At 33.5% G+C, this 20,504-nt stretch overlaps 2 protein-coding genes across 6 annotated transcripts; one reads left to right on the plus strand and one right to left on the minus strand.

Moving 5' to 3' along the window:
* The first annotated feature begins 9,200 nt into the window (after positions 1-9,200).
* On the plus strand, positions 9,201-15,196 carry LOC120073016 (EVI5-like protein). 4 transcript variants are annotated; one of them, XM_039025569.1, is made up of 9 exons: positions 9,201-9,357; positions 10,562-10,754; positions 10,853-11,048; positions 12,148-12,318; positions 12,406-12,522; positions 13,781-13,978; positions 14,067-14,126; positions 14,210-14,308; positions 14,783-15,196. In XM_039025569.1, the coding sequence occupies exons 2-9, from the start codon at positions 10,612-10,614 to the stop codon at positions 14,885-14,887; spliced, it is 1,089 nt and encodes a 362-aa protein (XP_038881497.1). In that variant the 5' UTR covers positions 9,201-9,357; positions 10,562-10,611; the 3' UTR covers positions 14,888-15,196. The 4 variants fall into 4 exon arrangements, with proteins under 4 accessions (XP_038881497.1, XP_038881498.1, XP_038881495.1 ...); XM_039025570.1 differs by having other exon boundaries at positions 9,203-9,357; positions 10,530-10,754; positions 14,210-14,383; XM_039025567.1 differs by having other exon boundaries at positions 9,203-9,357; positions 10,530-10,754.
* Positions 15,197-15,733: 537 nt separating this feature from the next.
* LOC120073017 (aquaporin PIP2-2-like) lies at positions 15,734-17,766 on the minus strand. 2 transcript variants are annotated; one of them, XR_005480669.1, is made up of 5 exons: positions 17,410-17,766; positions 17,025-17,320; positions 16,802-16,942; positions 16,540-16,715; positions 15,734-15,912 (listed from the first exon to the last, which is right to left on the minus strand). XR_005480669.1 is itself a non-coding variant. In XM_039025571.1 (4 exons), the coding sequence occupies exons 1-4, from the start codon at positions 17,705-17,707 to the stop codon at positions 16,596-16,598; spliced, it is 855 nt and encodes a 284-aa protein (XP_038881499.1). In that variant the 5' UTR covers positions 17,708-17,766; the 3' UTR covers positions 16,389-16,595. The 2 variants fall into 2 exon arrangements, 1 of the variants encoding a protein (XP_038881499.1); XM_039025571.1 differs by lacking the exon at positions 15,734-15,912 and having other exon boundaries at positions 16,389-16,715.
* Positions 17,767-20,504: the final 2,738 nt, after the last annotated feature.

A 20,504-nucleotide genomic window follows, 5' to 3' on the forward strand; every position in this document is an offset into this window, starting at 1 on the left:
ATATTATAATTAATATTTGATATTAATTTATAAGTTATGAATGTGATAAGATCACATTCATTAGACGGTTATAAAGGAAATGGGAAGGCACTTCTTCATTCTAAATAACGTATGAATGCATTATAAATAGTAGATGGTGTGTTGACTCGGTGTGTGCGGGTATTGTGAAAAAGATGGTGTCATCGTTTAGAAAATCAGTGTCTATATGATAGGGACTGCACAATCGCTTACATATACGATATTGCTAAGCGATCGAATACTAATTACACCATCGAGCGCTATTACCTAAACGATCATTTATCTTTTTCCTAAATGATCGTTTAGCTCCTGATATTTATTAAACGATCGTATAGATGATCGCTTAGTTTTTCCTACGTGATCGTTTTGGACGATCGCTCACCCTTTTTCTACACGATCATTTAGACGACCGTTTACCTTTTCCTACATGATCGTATAGATGATCGTTTACTTTTACTACACGATCGTATACTTCACCTAAACGATCAAGCATATTATCTATGCGATAGACGACCGCATCTCCCACTTGCTTGATCTTTGTGTACGGTCGCTCTTCCTCCTTCCCTCTACTAAATCCGAACAAAGTCCACACTTTGGATTCTCACTCCAAGAATACTGAGGACTCTAAGTGGTGTTGTCTTCTTCGTTTCCTTCTGTCCGAGTGGTGACTGTTCAGGTAGACGGTTGGGCTTCAAACTCGTTGTAAAGAAGAAATCTTCATCTGGTATGATTTCTTGATCCCTTTTGCATTATGAAAGTATGTTTGAATGTATAGGTAATTCTGTCACAATGAATCAGAAAGATCCGCTTCCACTCGTAGATACTCTTGAATAAAATTTCTTTCAATATATACAAGGTTCCTCTTTATTCTAGGAACTATATACAAATTTTCCAAGAATGAGTATTTATTTCTAAAAAATAACTTTGCAACTCCCACTGCACAAGCTGAAATGGAATCTCTCGTTCTAACCTTGAGCGTCATTTCACTCTCATCAAGCTGCTAGAAGGAACTAGTTTTCTGTGAAGAAGAACAAACATAATTAGTGGCTCCCCAATCAAGTATCCAGGCATTATGGTCATTTTCCACTAAACAAGTTTCTAGAACCAGTAAAACATATTTACCTTCATTTTTTTCTTCTTCTTGGTGAGGTACTTAGGACAATTGTGTTTCCAGTGATCATCCACAATATAGTGGAAGCACTTGTCCTTGCTGGCCACTTTGGCCTTGCCCTTGCCTTTCCCAACAGCGAGAGTCTTCCCCTTCCCTCCTTTTTTTTTTTTGGATCTTCTTAGAACCAGACAATGAGGGAACAAACTTAGTTCCAGAGGACGAACCCTTGTGAAACTTCCTGGAATTGGCAACATTTGCCTCTCCTTCTATCGATCTCTTATTTTTCATAAGAGACTGATAAGTTTGTAACTCATTCAGGAGGGTAGTTATGGTGCACTCTATTTTATTCATAACTGCATTGCTGCAGAATTCGAGGAAACTCTTCAGAAAAGATTCCAAAATAAAGAACACCTGAATCTACTCATCAATGACCGCCCCGTTCATTTTGGCAACATTAAAATGGACCATCAGATCACGAACATATTCTCTTACTGACTAACCTTCCTTCATTACAAACGTACTTGAGGGCCTCGTTCCAGATTTGAGTGGACGGTTGCCCAAAAATCTTCTAGAGGGACTCAATGATCAGATATGCAGTGATCATGGCCTCGTGTTTCTTGGTAAGAACATCGGACGGACTTACCAAGATATAAACCCGGGCTTTGTCATTGGCCTTTGTCCAGCAGGCATAACCTTCCCTTAATGCTTGGGATGCATTCTGAGCGAGGACTGAAGGACACTCCTCCGTTAAGATGAATAGTAGATCATCTATATTAGAATCGTATTCAAGTTAGATTTCCACATCGTATAGTTTTTACCAATTAGGTTTTCGTTCTTAAGCAAGGAAATAATTGTGAAAGACGTGCTAAAACGAATAAAAAAACAATTGACCGTATCAGTTATATTTTTCTTAACCCATTACACAAAAACAAGTATCCCATCAATTCAGCAAAAACAAACAATCAAAGAACCCTAATTAAACTATTGATTTAGCTTTTGCAGTGATACTTCAGAGGTTTAGAGCAATAGCCACCGAAGGGTGATTAGCTACCCCTCCCTTGCATTGAAACAATCTCAGCTAGTTACTAATACCAGCATAACTCTTATTCTTATAGTTATTAGCTACCGTTTTTCGGTCAAGGATTCATTCACTAGCCTAATTTATCCCGTAAGTGTGACCCTACCATTTTTTAATCCTAGAGGTATGCTTCAACAGACTACCGTAAGGAAAGACAAACTGTTGAAGATTAACCTAAGAAACTCTTTCCATTACTAGAGTTTACATTGTTCCCAATCCTATGATCAAGCCCTCTGAAAGAATGGTTGCTCCAAGATGACACACAGGCGAACCATAGGAATCTCACGGTGCAACCTAATGGAGGAGACCGTAAGATACATTGACACACGTCCTCTCCCACTTACTATTAACACATTCCATATTCACCTTGGTATTGACCCATGCAAATACTTTTTGAAGGGAGGTCGCACCTAGGATGACACGAAGTCGAGTATGGGTCTCACGGTGTGAATTCTTAGGGACGTGAAAGCTAATTGATATATCCCGTATACCATTTTTCTCCCACTAAAGTATTATACTATTTTAGGGTTCTATTATACTTAGTTAAATTCCAGTTAATGAATATATCCAAGTCTATGCCTATTTTAACTCTTATAATAAGGTTTTTATTATAATGTTCTAGGTGAATTAAATTATTTAGTTAACCCAGTGACATTGCATGCTTACAGGACTAAGGTTAGTTCAACTCAAGTTCTTAGTTAGTTCCTAGGTAGGAGGTGTTCCGTAAACCATCATCTTAATAACCCCCAACCTAGACAGAACTTCACCAGTAGAGTTCCCTTATAACCTAAAATCCTAACTGTCTTATTAGTCATATTTTAAATCTATTAAAACAAAAAGGACATAATTCTAATCTTATTATAATTAATGTGATCTAAAGTCTAGACTAATTGTAAACATTTTAAAATTAAGTCCTATTCCCTAAGATCCTAAATTTGCATGCAACTCTTTATTATAGGTTCATGGTTACTAGATATTCATTTTATAATTATTACAAAATTAATTATTAGCCATATAATCATGTTTTCTATGATTTACTTGATTAACAACCAAATTTTAATTAACAAGAAAAACCATATTACATGCATTTCATGACTTTTTAATATAACAATTATATTAAACTATGGATGTGTCATACTCAATGCAAATTGAATTTTAACTTTATTAATATAACAATTATATTAAACAACTCATGTAAATCTACCAAGCATATTGATGCGTTATAAATGTGATGTGATTATGGTGTATATTTGCGGTGATGAGTTATGCATTGCACATGCAAATTTTCCTAATAAGACCCAAGTATAAACCTCACTAAGTTTCCTAATAAGTCCAGGGTCAAACACAGGGACTACTGAGTAAATATGCGACAGTTAATTTTGATTCTCTTGCAGTGGCGAAAACAAATAAGTTGGATGGTGTTTTCGTTAAGTATGATTCCTATGCGACGGAGTCCGAACGAAGAGTTGAGGAAATCAAGAATTAAATGAGTATCTGATGAACGGGTTAAGAAGGGGTTTAGCTAACACTTCCTAAGATTGCGAACAAGTTATGCGATCATGTTACACACATACAAACAGCACGTCATCTTCCAATGCAAATGTCGTAATTCCTATTTCTAGGACGCATGCGATGTATACAAAAAAGTCGATAGGACTTATGTCTAAGCCTCTATTCTTGTCTATGCGATGATGAATGATGCAAACATACACAAGGTGACCGCATACTATTATATTTATCTCTAGAGCGCATGCGATGTGTTAATAGCAACAGAACTTATGCCTAAATTTCTATCTCTTGCTTATGTGGTTCTAATCTGACTTTCCCAAGTCTAGATTCTAATCTGACTCTCCCAAGCCTAGATTCTAATCTAACTCTCCCAAGCCTAGATTCTATCTTTAGACCACTCTCCCAAGCATCTCTAAAGGATGAATGACACATACATAAGACAAGATGATCACATAAAATTTAAATCTTATGTCATGCTAGCTAAGTACTTCTCAACCCATTCTGAAATTTAGCTACTCATGCGAAGTAAGGAGAGATTGAACATAAGTTGAAATGAGATTTTCATTGTCTATAAATTAAATGTTGAATACAGAATAGCAATGGAATGTAGGGATAAGAAGCCCGGTAGCAATGTCTTGCTTCCCGAGGCTTGTTACACTGTTCTTTGTTCACTCCAACTCTGTCCAGAAGAATATTCTTGCTCCCGCAAGTGTAAGCCCTTTCTCCCTTTGTAGTGTTTTTCGGTAGTCTCTCGATCTGTCCGGGAATGATCTCTCGGATTCTTCGTCTCTTGGCTCGTCTCCATCTTCTAAATCTAAGTATGAATATAAACAGACTAACGGCTCTCTATCTTGTATATGATCTCCCTTATTCATTAACCCCTTCCTACAATGGTGATCTCCAGTATTTATAGAACTCAAGGTGAAGCAGCCTTTATCTTCAATGATTGCAATGATAGGCGATCATTAAATCTCCTGCTCTGATGCGCCGATTAAAGGTCAACGAAAGTTGAGTGTACTTGCTACAGTGTGGCTTTAACAGCTTGTCAACTAAATTCGGATTCGACCGTCATCAGCTTTCCATCTCATCGTGATTTATTGTGTCGTCACCTTGATGCGCAGTCTTTATGCGGCCATCTTTTGAGCAACTTCTCACAATCGCATGTGATCGCATGACTTTGCGATCACAATCTTTCAATGTGCGTGGACGCCTAATTCCTTGAATCGCAATTTTACTTGCGCCAACGCATTTTTCCTCCACAAAATAAGTAAATTAGCTACTTTTATGCGATGGGCGCATGCGATCACGATTTTCTCAGTTTAATGCTTTTGGACATGATATTGTATGTTTTTACCGTCACATTCCCTCATTGTTTTACTTATTTGCCTTGTAATAACGTGCATTTCTACCCGTTATCACATATACAAGACATTAATAAATATAACTTTTTATATTTATCTAAGTAATGTCGTGCATCATGTTTTTCCAATTTCATATATTTAACATATCAAAATATATTGAATAACTTGTGAAATCATACGCACATCATACATTAAAACCATACATTATAACACTTATAATATATTAAAATGTATGAACATGCTTAACCTATGGTGGGATTTATCTAAATGACATTCATAAAGCATTTAAATAGCAAATGAACTGGTAATTTGGCTCCTAAGATAAAATAAAATAATAAATTACAATAATTATGCTAATTTTATCCTAAAACTGCTTTTGCCACTCCAGAACTAGATCAAACCAACTCAAGCAGGCCTGAATCGCTTGGAATCGGATCCCAAAACCACGAACCAAACCAACCCAGTGCAAAAACAAACCGAACTACTTTGAACCAGTTGAACCGGACTGAACCACCCTGGACTGCTACTGAACCGTGTGCAATGCAACCCTAATGTGACATGTGTCATAGCGTTGCAAGGTCGTGAGTAGCGTTGCAATGTTGCAACACTATAATGCAATTCTGGGCAGTTCGTCAACTGTTCTTCCATTTTTGGCCAAAATTGATCTTGATTTTCATCGATTACAACCCTAATTCTAGACATGGACTTACAAAATACTCAAATTACATGATTAAATGTCCAAAAATGTAGGGACCTTTACAATTTGATCGAATGAAAAACATGAAATTCTATGACCTTAAACTATCGTAAACATTCATTTGCAAAGCTACATTCACAATGCAATTAATCCCACCAAAACCCAGTGTAAATTTCAAAAACCTGAATTAATTCTACAAGATGGCTCTTATACCAATTGTAGGGATCAGAGTCCTAATGCAGCAGAAGAAAACACAAAATCAGTACTCGAAATTGATTTAGGAATGCTGAAATACGAATACACTAGGAAGCATAATATTCCACAGAGATTTAACAAAAAACTAAACCTACTGTAAAATTAATTCCTAGGTTAAACATGCATTAGAAAATAAATTCTACAGAGAAAAGAGAAAGAATACTTACTTTTGTAGAATCGAATGAAAATCACTAATTCTCCAATTGGGATTGAAATCAACACCATCAAAAGGACTTCCTTCCTATTCTTTGAGAACTTTCGGTATGATGGTATACCAAATGAATATAGGAAGAAGAAAGAGAATTTGAGAGAGGGAGATATTTTTGTGTACAAAACGCTTCTGTGCAAAATCACTTGCAACAACATCTTCCTTGCATACGTTTTGTAGGTATTTGATCAAAGGAGAGAGAGAAACTCAGGAGTCATCCCACGTTTCTGTTAACTCCTTATGTGGGAGTTAACTTTTAATTTAAATTAAATTAATACAATTAATAATTAATTAAATCTTATTTAATTAATGATTTCATTTAAATCATATTTAAATGAAACATCTCTCACATAACCTATAGTTTTAATTCAATTAATTTAATTTAATTTAATTTAACTAATAATTAATTAATCTTTAATTAATTAATTATCAAATTAAATATCAAATATTTAATTTAGCGTACACTTGAATCATATTCAATTTTATTTCTATCATAACCCATAGTTTTGATGTGCATCTAATACGAATTAATTTTAACCTATACTTTTCTATGAATCGAATTCATATTAAATTAATATTTGAACTCTTTCTTCAAATATTTAATTCTCCCATAAATTAATTTTGAATCATATCCAGAATTAAATTTATATTATAAAGTTTAATTAAAATATATACTTTATATTATAATGCATCATTATATATTATACTATTTTCTTAAGTGAATTTGGACATTTCAAACTCTATTCAAGACATAATTACCTCAATTCCCTTTACGAGCTAGGAAGAGGACCTCATGGACCTACAGATCAGAAGCTTCAAGGATATGAGATTAATTAGCTAAACTCATTAACCAAATTAATCAATATTCGTTACTATGGCACACTCCACTAAAAACTCACAGTTATACTCTTCTCACTGCATATATATTTCTGTGTCCATGGATATATACTAATAACAAGAAGTTAGTCCTTCACGAGTATCCGCCACACCAACTAAGTCAAATAATCGTTTTACCCTTAGTTACCTCTGTATGTTTAAGTATCAATGCTCCTCTAATGAACAACCTGTTTTTGGTCCAACCATTAAACAAAAATCCCTCTTGGCCCATTGAGAAGGTAGGGCCATTTGTTCAAATTCTAGAGACACCACTTAAGGGAACACTCGTGCCGACCCTAAAGTTAAGAAAGAGTGAAATTCATCTTGTATTATTATGTTCCCAACTCCCCACTCGGTCTTGTCCTCAAAATGGTAGGCTTATTGAGTCGGCGAACTAGCCACTCTCACCCATACAAATCTAAAGACAATCCCTCATGAACAAGAGTTCATAATAGATTCAAGATTAAGACTAAGTTGCCTAGGTCATCCTACTGAAATAGAAACCTAACTAGTCAACAGAGTTTCATCTAGTGGTTACTATTTCGTGGTCCGGTCTTATGCAAACTCATTGCATAGGATACTCACACTCACATGTCGCGTACACGAATGCGTTGGATCACTACATTTGTATCAAATACAAAATGGATTGTATCCATAATGTCACCAGGACAAGATACCCAGCCTTATCCCTACACCATAGTCCCTTTAGGCTGTATCTTGAATATTGATCATTGTATATCTCCACATACAGTTCAAGACTCATAAGACAGCCCAGGATATTAGTTTATTGGATTTAGGGTTATTAAGACAAAATGAATACAACACAATTAATAACAATATTGAAGTAACATCGATAACTCTTTATTGATGATAGTCAATTATTTACATTTACTATCTACGAGTGTTAGTGCATAAAACCCAACAGTTTGCCAACTAGTGCTAGACTAAAACCTTCTAAATCCCGAAAATTAAGTCTTCCTCGTGATTTTGGTACACACAATTTCCTTCAACTTAACCAATGAATCTTTTGTTTGTTGTTTGTAGATCCCCACTTAAACTTTGAGAAAGTTTATATATATATATTAACATATGCCCAACTACTGACATAAAATCTTGTTAAAACATATAAGTCCTTACATCCCCTTGGTACTTCCATTATTATTGTTGTTGTTGTTGTTACAATCTATATACCTTCATTGAATGAGACAATTTTTTTTATGAGATAAACAAAGGTCAAATTCATAGGTAAAATAGTGAAAATAGAGAAATTAATTGAAGAGCATACTTAGATGTAGCCTAGTTTGCACCTAAGTTCATGCTCCCTTTTCCTTAAACACATGAAAAAATAATCTTTTTTTAAAAAAAATAATAAATTACCACGTGGCGACTTTTAATCAGGTGCAAGGGTTGTACAATAGGCTGAATCCAAGATTTTTCTTAAATTGAAGTATAGGAGAAAGAGAGAATGGAAGAGAGAGATGATGAGTGTGGATGCACGGTAAGTGCAATGTTAATTTTTTTTTTTTTTTTTAAAGATAAGGATATTAATGCAACTTTGAAAGTTTAGAGAGATTTTTGCAATGAGTTATTAAAGCTTTCTGTTTATATATTAATTGTAAGGGTGAACCTTTTTTTTTTTTTTATTATGTTTAAGGATATTTTTTAAACTTTTGAAAATTCAAAAATACTTTTTAAACAAAACACTAAGAGTTTTCCATCCAGAATTAATGGTAAAAATATTATTGAATACTTATTAAAAGTTGGGAGTATTTTTAAAATTTAGAGGTATTTTTGACACAAAGTACAAAGTTGAATAATATTTTTTTATATAATGTAGCTAATTTTTTTAGGGTTATTTATTTGAATATGTATTTTTTTGAAATAATTTTTATCTTTGAAACTATTTAAGGAAAATAAAATTCATATTTTTCTACAACATTAATTATAGATTTATTTTCTCTTCAAAAACAACTTTTTTGGGTAGATTTATTCCAATAAATTTATTTGTAAAATGATTTCATATGCTGTTTTACGTTTTTCATTCGTAAAATTATAGCATCGAAAGAATTTTGTATTTATTTATTTTAATAAAAATAGAATTCTTAAATACAATTCAAAATTTTGCAACCTTCTTTTTTCTGGGAAAGGATTTGTGTTCTTTACAGGATCTCTCTTTCCGCGTTCCAAAATCGCACTGATTCTCTCATCTTCGTAATCGAATCTTCTCTTATCCTTTGACTTCGGGTATGTTTCTCTATCATTCTGGTTCTTTGAATTTGTTTTTTATTGTTATATGTATCTTTGTCCCCTACGATTTGATCTAAATTTGTTGCAGCTCATATATTTTTGAAATAAACTCTTGATTTAGATTTGTCTGCCCTTGTGGAATTTAGGGGATTGAATTGTGGTCTCTTAGGATCAGGAAAAAACTTAGATCCTGTTCCGTTCTGAAAACAATTTGCAGAAACTTGATAAATAATCATCTGTTTTGGATTCTCTTCCGGCTGGGAAGAAGATCGGATATCTCATTGATAAAGCTAACTCGATTAATTATCACTATTCTGTTTTCTCGATCCTACATTTCCCTCATTTCATTGCAGCCAAGCATATTATTTGGTCTAGACCTCTCTGTATTTAGCTGTTGATGTTTGATTCCAGTTGCAAATTTCAGCTTCTCTACTATTTAGCTTGCTATTTCGAACTTCGGGTTCATTTCGTTTCTTACGTAGTGATGTAGATAAATCAAGTGGTTAATGCAATGCCATGCAAGATATACTTTGACCATGGAAGAATATGCCAAACTTCTCAAGAATTATTGTGAAGTAGCTTGAGATGATGATTCTGTCTAATTCTTTTGTTATAAGACTAGAATTTTGGGTTTACTAGAATGGAATAATGTTGTCAACTTTTATCTCATTGTAAAGGCAATATCTCTTGTCTAATTCTTTTGTCTCTTGCACCTTCACATTTTCATCTTTTAAAATTTAAGCCTGCTGTTGCGTGAACTTCTTGGTTTTTTTAATCATGTTGAACTGAAACACAGTTGTTTTAGGGAGCTTGTTGTGGGTATTTTATAATGAATGGAAATCTTATGATCTGGTATCCTGTGATTACAATTATCATCATAACAGTTAAAATATTGGTTTGTTATTTTTATATCTTACTTTTATGAATAGTAGTTTTCACATTCTGTTTGAATTATTTACTGATCTGATACTTCTTGCAAAAGTTCTTTAGAATAATATAACTCACTGTGACCTGATGTTAGGGCTGATTTTGTACTCTATATTAATCAGACTCTTTTTGTACTCTGAAATTTTAGTGAACTTTACAGCATTTTTGTATGTATGCCTGCTCTTAATAGGGGTTTTCCTTTTCCCATATTTATTTGTTGATTGTTCACCTATTTTCCGTAGTCAGTAAAAATTTATCATGTCGAGGAATACAGAGGAATGTTATCTGCTTTTTGGAATGTAAGAGCGCATATGTAATGGTGGAATGGAAAGGAAAACAATAGATGACTTTGAACCAGGTCCACTTCCTTCGCCCAAGCAATTAGACAGGTTTGGATTCTTAAAACAGGAACACAATAGTTCTTCAGATGCTTTAATCAAGAACAGATCCACCCATGTAAACGAGAGGTATGCTTTTATTGATGGCTCAATAATTTCTTCCACGTTGTGCTTTTCTTTATGAAGGATTGATTTGATTATGCATTGTGGATATCCTATAATTTCAGGGAGGAAAGGAGAGTTAGAAAATGGAGGAAGATGATTGGAGTTGGAGGGAGTGACTGGAAGCATTATGTTAGGAGAAAACCTCATGTTGTTAAAAGGCGTATAAGGAAAGGTATTCCCGATTGTTTAAGGGGTCTTGTTTGGCAGTTGATTTCTGGAAGTCGAGACTTACTGTTGATGAATCCTGGAGTTTATGAGGTATTGGGTTTTTTGGAATTTGTTTGAGATCGTGGTCTTAAAATGAGTTTTTGCAAATATTGTTGTTGTAAACTTTCTAAAATCTAAAAAGTAATTAGTTTCTGCATCCTAATTAATGTTTCAAGTGTTAAATTTTAAAAATACAAATGGCTCTTTTAGAAGCTTTAGATATTTAATCGATGAAAATTTATTAAAATCAATCTACATTTTCTTCAATCGTTTAACTGAACTTACAAAAAAAAGACTAATGAATGTATGGACTGAATTCTCAAAGTACTGGAGTTTTACTTCACCATCAGAATAGAGGGAGTAAGGTTTGGAGTGTGGGTCACGTCAATGCCTATTTTTGGACTTATATTTCTAATTGCTTTTAGTGTGTCTTTTTGTTTTCTATTCTTAATGATTGAAATCCTTCCCTGTACTTCATTTTGTGGCTTCCATGGTTGGTTTGGCTTTATGGTGTTTGTATGACCTAGAGTTGTGAAATTTCATTCTTACTAATGGAAGTGTTTTCTTGTCAAATTTGATTTACATCTCAAAAAAAAAAAAAAATTAAATTAAATTAAAAAATAAAAAAGGCAATATATGATTGAAATTGAAATAAAAATATCAGGCAGGATTTAACTGCTTTATGTTTCATTTGTGGGATGTCATATGATATGATTAGGCTCATTGACTATAAATGCTATGTACTGCATATACTTGATGACGTTTATGTTACCCAGGTAGACAGCTACTACTGAATGTGTTTCTGTGCCTTTTTATGAGTATGCAATGGTAATCTTTTATTTGTGTTAGTCATCAGTAAAGTAGAAACCTATACACTTATCTTATACAACAAAGCCAATACGTGATTATTTTTGTGGTCTTCTTTTGTAGTCTTATAAATATACAGTTTCTAAGTAATATAGTATTAAGTGGCTTATCTTTGCAGAAATCGATAATTTTCCTTGGAATTGTATATACTTTGGGACATTTCTCATACCTATCCTTGCATGTTTTTCTCTGAATACATGAATAGATTTTGCCATTTTTTGTCTTATAAATCTATAGTCCCTAGGATGATGGTAATCAAGTGGTATATATATGTTTTTTGCAGCAATTGGTAATATATGAGACATCAGCCTCTGAATTGGATATCATTCGAGATATCTCTCGTACCTTTCCTTCTCATGTCTTCTTCCAACAGAGACATGGACCTGGTCAAAGATCTCTCTACAATGTTTTAAAGGCATATTCGGTTTTTGATCGGAATGTTGGATATGTTCAGGTTCCAAATCTTCTATATTTTATCATCAGTCATATGTTAACAATTGTATTCTGTGGTGAATGGTATGTAATGCTTTTGAGCGTGTAGGGGATGGGATTTTTAGCTGGTTTGTTGCTTCTCTATATGAGTGAAGAGGATGCATTCTGGCTGTTGGTCGCATTACTTAAAGGTGCAGTTCATGCTCCAATGGAAGGATTGTATCTGGTAACTCTGTTCTTCGAGATCTCTCCTTTATTTTGACTTCAACTTTATTAATAGTTTACAGAACAGAAAATTTGAGAATCAGAAGGAATAAATGGACATATTCTCCCTTCTGGTGCTTTATGTTTAATTGAAACATTTTTTATATTTTAGCATGAAAACTGAGCAGTATTATTCATCGAGCTTTAGGTATTAGGAACATTGCTTGCTTCCTCTATGGCTGTGGTGCAGACCTATTTGAGTTTTAGACTCATATACATATTAACTACAACTATCTTGCGTTAACGGCCAACTGACTGCTAATGAAAATTTTTTTATCCCATTATCACTGCACCAGTTCCCCCTGCCCCTACCCATCAACAAAAACTAAGTTGTTCCTGGTATAACTATTACCTGAATTTGCCTGCCGGTTTATATTCTGATAGGTCTGCTACTTTGAATGTAGGTAAAATGTTAAACTCCTTGAGCAAGCAAACAACATAATCTCCATGTCCAACATTTTGCAAGTGAAAACGTTTTAACTCTTTGAACAATCCCACACCATAAGCTCCAATCCAATCTTTTCTAGTACCTTGCTCCCTGCAGTCCTACCTAGCACATAGCTTTCCTCAAATCCTTTACTTCTGTGCAATGGGTAAAGAGATGGTCAATGTCATCTGCTTCTTCACAAACTACTCCACACTTTTGTTTATCTCCCACTGGTGCTATCTGCCCAAGGGCAAGAGATTAAGTGAAGAATTTTATTTTTCCATGCACTTTCACTTAATCAAGTTAGCGAACTGTTCAGAAATTAGAGTACACAATTCTAGCATTAACTTTACGAGTGATTTGTTTGTGACTTTATGTAATTGATCCAACTTTCCTCAAATTCTGACCTCGCCTACATCTAAATGTCCCCACGAAGTTCCAGGAGATTGCCTCATTTGACCCTTTTTCTATCATTATACAGCTCTTCATGGTAGATTTTTGGTTTACTAAATTTTATTTTGTTTCTGATATGCTTTTCTTTTGTTTGTTTCTTTCGTTTTTGTTCATTCATCCGTGATTTCTGCATGATTGGATGCTTAGGAGTAAGAATGGTTATAAACTTGCATGAACTACTCTAGACTTGTTGGTCGAATTCATGGTGGTGCATTTTTTACAAAGAAGTCTCAAGTCTTGACATCAATTACGTTTCTGAGGGTTGTGTCAAATATAAAATACTTCTTAACTTAATTGTGCTGGGTTCGATTTGAAGAGCATTTTTTGTTCCTTTTGATAGGCGGGGCTTCCTCTAGTGCAGCAGTACCTATTTCAATTTGATAATCTTGTGAGAGAGCAGCTGCCTAAGCTTGGAGAGCATTTTACACGGGAAATGATAAATCCTAGCATGTATGCGAGCCAATGGTTTATTACCGTTTTCTCTTACTCTTTTCCCTTCCATTTGGCTCTACGAATTTGGGATGTCTTTCTTTATGAGGTTGGTTACTTGAAACCATATGTATCATTTTCTGATACAGTTCTTCTATAAAGAAGTTCACACTTGCTATAAATGTTTTCTACCACAGGGTGTTACGATTGTCTTTAAAGTCGGTTTGGCTCTTCTAAAGTACTGCCACGATGACTTGGTGAGTTATGAATTGCTTCATAGATTCAGCAGCCACATGTACATTCCTGGTAGGTGCTAATATTGATTTTTCGTTTTTTGCAGGTAAAGTTGCCATTTGAAAAACTCATACACGCTTTGCGAAACTTCCCGGAGGATGCAATGGATCCAGATACATTATTGCCCATGGCTTACTCAATTAAAGTACATTCCTTTCTATCTACCTCCCCCCTCCCCCAAGCCCCCCTTGGCAAACAATGAAAATGAACATAATATTTGGTGAGTATGCACAATCGTAATGGATCTGAATTTGTTAAACACGCTATCATAGAATTTATACTAAATAAAGGAACTTTTATTGATATGCATCGTTAGTCATCGAATCAGTATTTGGTTTGGCTGTTTCACGTGAAGGAATCTGATTCAACATGTTCATCTCGACATTTGTGTTATTTGATTTGGGAATCTGATGAATGAATAATATCTTGATCTGTTTAGAACAATCATTTAATCTAGATCTGTTTCAAAGAGTGATATAATTATCACATTCATCATAGTTAGATCTCATTTGATACGGAATCGATCTCCTTTTAATTGTACAAGAATATGTGGAGTTTGACATGTCAAGAAGTATGGGGAAAACGTAATTTTGTTGGTTGGTTTTTGGTTAATGATTAGGTATCGAAGCAGCTGGAGGAATCGAAACAACTGTATGAGTCGAAGCATGGGAAGGATATTCAGGATGAAGCTGATACAAGTGGGAAACAAGAACAGCTGCAGTGAAGGTTTCTTTTCCCTCTCTCATTGGATCTAAGTTTAGCCAATGGAAATCAAACATAAATGATTAATTTTTGTTTATGATTTCTGTCTGAGCTTCTGAATTGTGTAGGATGTAAGTTAAATGATGCATTTGCACAATCATCATTTATCATTTGCTGGAGATATAGTACACATGCTTTGTAAATTCCTAGTCCTACCCTTTTTGTTGACAAAAAAGCTCATGAAATTTTCACAACTTATATCTAATGGTCAAATGTTTAAATGTTACCGTATAAATTTCATCTGTTGAATGAAGGTATACCTTCTTTTTTTTTTTTCTTTTTTTAATGATGTAATCATTGTTGGTGGAGAGATGTTTATAACTAAGATTAGGATAAATATCCATTTTTATTTCTAAACTTTGAGGTTGTTAAACTTCTGGTAATTATATTAAATTAAATCTCAAGATGTTATAAGTAAATTAATTTTGACATTTCATTAGAATTTTAATTTAAAATCATCAACGGATTACTCTTATACATGTATATGACTTTCCTTAAATGCAAGATTAAAAAAATGCGAGAATTAAATAGATAGTAGTAATTTTTCATTAGCTGATTTTGAGTTGATTTTAAATAGATACAAATGAAAATAGTTACAAATCACTAATAAAAGGTCTATTGTTTTCTTTCTTCTTTTTTTTTTTTTTTTGAAAGGCAAACCGAATATCACATTACCATTAATCCAAAGCTTCCTTGTCGGTCCCAACACCAACACATTGTGAGAGCCAACCCAGAAAATCACTAGTCCAACAAAAAGAGTGGGTCACCCTATTACAAAATCGACCAAAGTATTCCGACTTAAAGTCTCTATTGTTTCATACATAATACGTTATTATAAATTTAGTTCATAAATTTACAATTTTGTCTCTAAAATTTTAAAGCATTTCCACAAAATACACCGTTAAAAGTATATCAAGAGATGTAAATTTCTGCTTCAAATGAGACGAAAATCCCTAATTCCCCTGTTCCTTGATTCCCCATCCAGACCTAATGAATACATATATATGGAGTGAGACAAAGCTAATAATTAGCCATTTTCTAAGTTTCATCTCTACTTTAGGGATATTTTAATATTTAAGATTTATAATATTTAAATTGAATGGTAGAGTATGATATTGTAACATTTAAATTTGAACTTTTATTAATTATGAGATTAAATACTTTAATTACATCATAAAATATTATTATTTTATTAAGAAAAATTACAATGTTTTTTGGAATAATAAATAGATTATAAATGACCATTTAATATAGAAAAATTTATTTGGCTGAAAATAAATTTAAAAATGGTTTAAAAAGAGAATAGAAAAAGTAATTTTCCAGCTCAATCTAATGGGGGTTGAAATAGGAGGTGAAGTGAAGATGGGGCCGGGGAAGCCTTCCCCATCCCCACCCTGTGAACATCTCTGTATATGGATGCATGGGATGCCAATCTCTTTTAGATCTGAGGTAAGCTTGCCATGTTCGTGAACTTAAGGAATCTTCAAAATATGTGCTTGAAAAAGTAGAGGATTTAACAACTACAATAACGTAAAAACGCAGCAAAAGAAAGAGAAGGCACAGATAAAAGAAGTGCCATGAAAAAGCAAACTCAAATTTCTTCCATAATCATACATGTCCGTCAACGTTTAGATCCAAATCCAAGCCATTTCTTCCCATCAACAAAATCATCAAACACTATGAGTACTCCTGAAAGATCCCAATGCTTTAACAGCTCCAGCTCTCAATATGAATTGATGATAAAATGCAGCAATTGCAGCTCCAACGAAAGGTCCAACCCAGAAAATCCACTGTTTCAAAAAGAAAAAAGTTCATATCAATCTTAAATTTGCAACTCATAACATAAAATCAAAGGTTGTTAAGGAAGAGAAATTACATGGTCATTCCATGGCTTGCTCTGGTTGAGTACAACTGCAGCACCAAAGCTTCGAGCCGGGTTAATGCCGGTGCCGGTGACCGGAATGGTGGCTAGATGAACCATAAATACAGCAAACCCAATTGGCAGTGGAGCTAGAACCTTTAATTTCAAAGGCAAATAACATCATTACCATATGGAATTGATTATCTTCATGGAAATTAAATTTGGGTATGAAACTTACAGGAACGTGAGAATCTCTAGCGTTTCTCTTGGGATCTGTAGCAGAGAAGACAGTGTAGACAAGAACGAAAGTTCCGATGATCTCAGCGGCTAAGCCAGTGCCGGTGCTGTAACCGTCGGCGAGAGAATTTGCTCCACCGCCGTAGCGATTGTAAAGACCCTTTTGAAACGATTTAACCAAAGCACATCCACAAATGGCACCAAGACATTGAGCAACCATATACAAAACAGCTCTCACAAAGGACACTTTCCGAGCCAAAAGCAGCCCAAATGTCACCGCCGGATTGATATGCCCACCTGAAGAAAAACAGGGATCGATTACAAAAATCACCCACAAGCCGATTTGTTGTTGATTTGAAAGAAATGTGTGAAGAAATTAAACTGACCGGAAATTCCAGCGGTACAGTAGACAAGAACGAAGATCATTCCACCGAAGGCCCAAGCGATACCGAGAATGCCGACACCGCCGCAGATTTGGCCGCCGTTTTTAATGTCGGACTGGCTACTGTAGCCAATGACAGTGAGAACAGTGACGTACAAGAAGAGGAGAGTGGCGATGAACTCGGCGATGATGGCTCTGTAAAACGACCACTGAGTGAACTCATTGGGGTCGATGAAAGGGGCCGGTGGAGGGTCGTGGTAGTCCTTGGCGGCGAAGCCTCCGGTATCAGAGTCCTTGGCCATGGCTGAAGAAAATGAAGAGAAAGAGAAGAGAAGGGAATGAAGAGTTATTGATGGAAATGAAAAAGATTTATAGGAAAGTGAAGGAGCAGAGCAGAGATTCCATTAATGGAGGGATGTGAATTTCTTGCCGCCCCATTTTGAAAAGCTTTCCATTTTTTCCATCCATTTCTTTTCAGTGACCCCACATTGTTGCCTCTCTGTTCTAGTACCTTCTTCGAAATTCATTGTAATAGTAAAATAAAATTATGATTTATTCGCCTCTTTTCTTTTTTATGGGATTATTCGCCCACCTTATTAGTTATTCGAATTTCCAACATAATTTGTAATGATAGCATCCATGGTTTTTTATTCATTTGAATTATAGTCATGTTTAGCATAATAAGATATGAAGATTTGAACCTCTAACCTCGAATTAACTATTGATTAGTTATGTTGATTGGCCACGTGTCGTATCATTATTTACTTCTATATTCTAATTTATTTAATAGTTTTAGCATCCTAGTGATATATATTTTTCTTATTTTAAATCCTTAACGGAAGAGAATAATTTTTCAATCCACTTCTTTTATAAATTAAATATTGCAACTATTAGGTAATGAAGCCATAATATTTAGTTCTTAAAATATATATGTAATATTTTATTAAAATAACCAATGTGGTGAGATTCTCACTTTTGTGCACTTTATAACATTAAAAAAAAGCTATTACTCAATTTCCATTTTGTTTTTATGTGCAAAGTTTGGTTCCTAATTTTAAATAATATCCTCTTTTGTTTTATAATAATGTTATAAAATAGTATCAATAATTAATTAATCAATGTCGTACAATTAAAAAAATAATTAAAACACGTAATTACAGCCAATAGAAATCATCAAACACGGTCTCCAAGTGACACGTGGACCAACGTCAGCCACTGGATATTCTCTCTTTTTTTAATCACGTGGTATCACGGGAGCACCCACTTGCATTTTTTACTTTTGTAATTGTTTTTAATAAGCTATTTTAATTATTTTCTTTTTTGAGGAAAAGTTATTTTAAATTTAAAATGTTAAACTTCATTAAAAAAAATTATTTAACCATAAATATGATCCATTTTACTAAAAAGGAATGCCAGCTTTTATGATGGCACCACAATATTGCATTGTGAAGGCTATAAATAAATTTTTATCATTTTTAGAAGATCGACCTTATGTGGAAAGTTTCGTAAATATATTTATTTCCCAAACTAAAAATCCTTTTTTGAAATAATTGTAGGAAGGATGAAATTAACTAGCTCATACTAAAAACAAAATCAAGGGAAAAATATATTTTTGCCTCTAATTTTGAGATGTAATTTCTATTTCATCCTTAGCTTTTCGAAATATTATACATTTAATTCTTACATTTTGAATTTGGTTTCAATTTAATTTTTAAATTTCAAAATATTACAACTTTACCTTCGACTTTTGAATTTTGTCTAAATTTGGTCCTAGATTTTAAAATCTTACCTTTCTAATCTCAATTTTATTGAGTTTTTGACAAAATATTAGAAGTGCAGTTGTTACACATAAAAAATATTTAAGAAAGTCATGAATTTGTCCTACATTGAAAAAGTTTAGAAAAATCATGGGTTCTAAGCACTATAAATGGAGCTTATGCCTTTGGTTTTCAATTGTCTCGTTAGAAATACTTTAAGCTTAATGTGCTAACTCTAATTAATGTCCTATTGTATTCTCTAATTCAAGGGTGAGAAAAATGTATGAGTAGTCAAAAGTTTTGAAAAAATTGTTATTGTAATTGGGGTCAGGAAAGATAGAATTATTTAGTGTGATTGTAGCAATTTTTCATATAGTGGATTTTTCTGGTCCGTGATTTTTTTCTCTCTCTAATTTGGAGTTTTTTCACATTAATTCTTGTGTTTCTAGTTTTATTACTTTCTTTTAATTTTTCAATTATTTATCTGTTTATTTTGTAGAATTGGTTGGGTTTTTTTTTTCAACAAATTTTTCATTAAATTTATCATATCAAGGAAGAAAAGGAATGATAGTTGAATATGTGTATTTTTTCCGAAGTCAAAAGTTGAAAAGTTCACACAATCTCTAAAAGAAAAAATAAAAATATGTTACAATTTACTCAAAATTTAGTTAACAAAGCTATAGTTAAGAAACTCCAAAGCAAATTCTACTCTCCAATAGCAAAAAGTAAACAAAGATAATAACAGTCATTATCATCTTGTTATAATCAATACGTAGTGTTTACGTTACAATTATTAAATGAAAACTGAATACATTCATATTAATTGTCTAGCATAAGCTAATAATATAAAATCAACTATAATCAATAGTTGATTTTATATGTAGATGAGCTATGTTTAAGTTCGACACCCATTAATGATGTTAATTTGATTATTTATTTCTTTGCTTCATCATTTATTCTACTTCAAATTAGTTAAATGATTTAACTCCAATGTTGAAATTGTGTTAAGGAAATTGAAGGGTTTATTTTGGGATTATATTTAAAATAATCTCTACTTTTTAGTAGGGGTGTTCAAAAAACTCTATAATTTAACCAATCCGAACTACCCAACCTAAACAGGGTTGGGTTGGATTAGATTTTATTTTGGGGTTGGGTTGGGTTAGGTCTCGGGTTATCCCATTTCATGGTCAAGTAGACCCGACCCAACCCGAATATATATATTATGAAATATAACATAAAACCGACAAATCGTATAGCATTACTCAGCGATCATGTAGCATTTGGTAAGCGATCGTGTAACATTTGGTAAGCGATCGTATAGCATTGGGTACGCGATCGTATA

This window comes from Benincasa hispida, chromosome 3, assembly GCF_009727055.1.
Source record: "Benincasa hispida cultivar B227 chromosome 3, ASM972705v1, whole genome shotgun sequence".
NCBI lineage: Eukaryota > Viridiplantae > Streptophyta > Magnoliopsida > Cucurbitales > Cucurbitaceae > Benincasa > Benincasa hispida.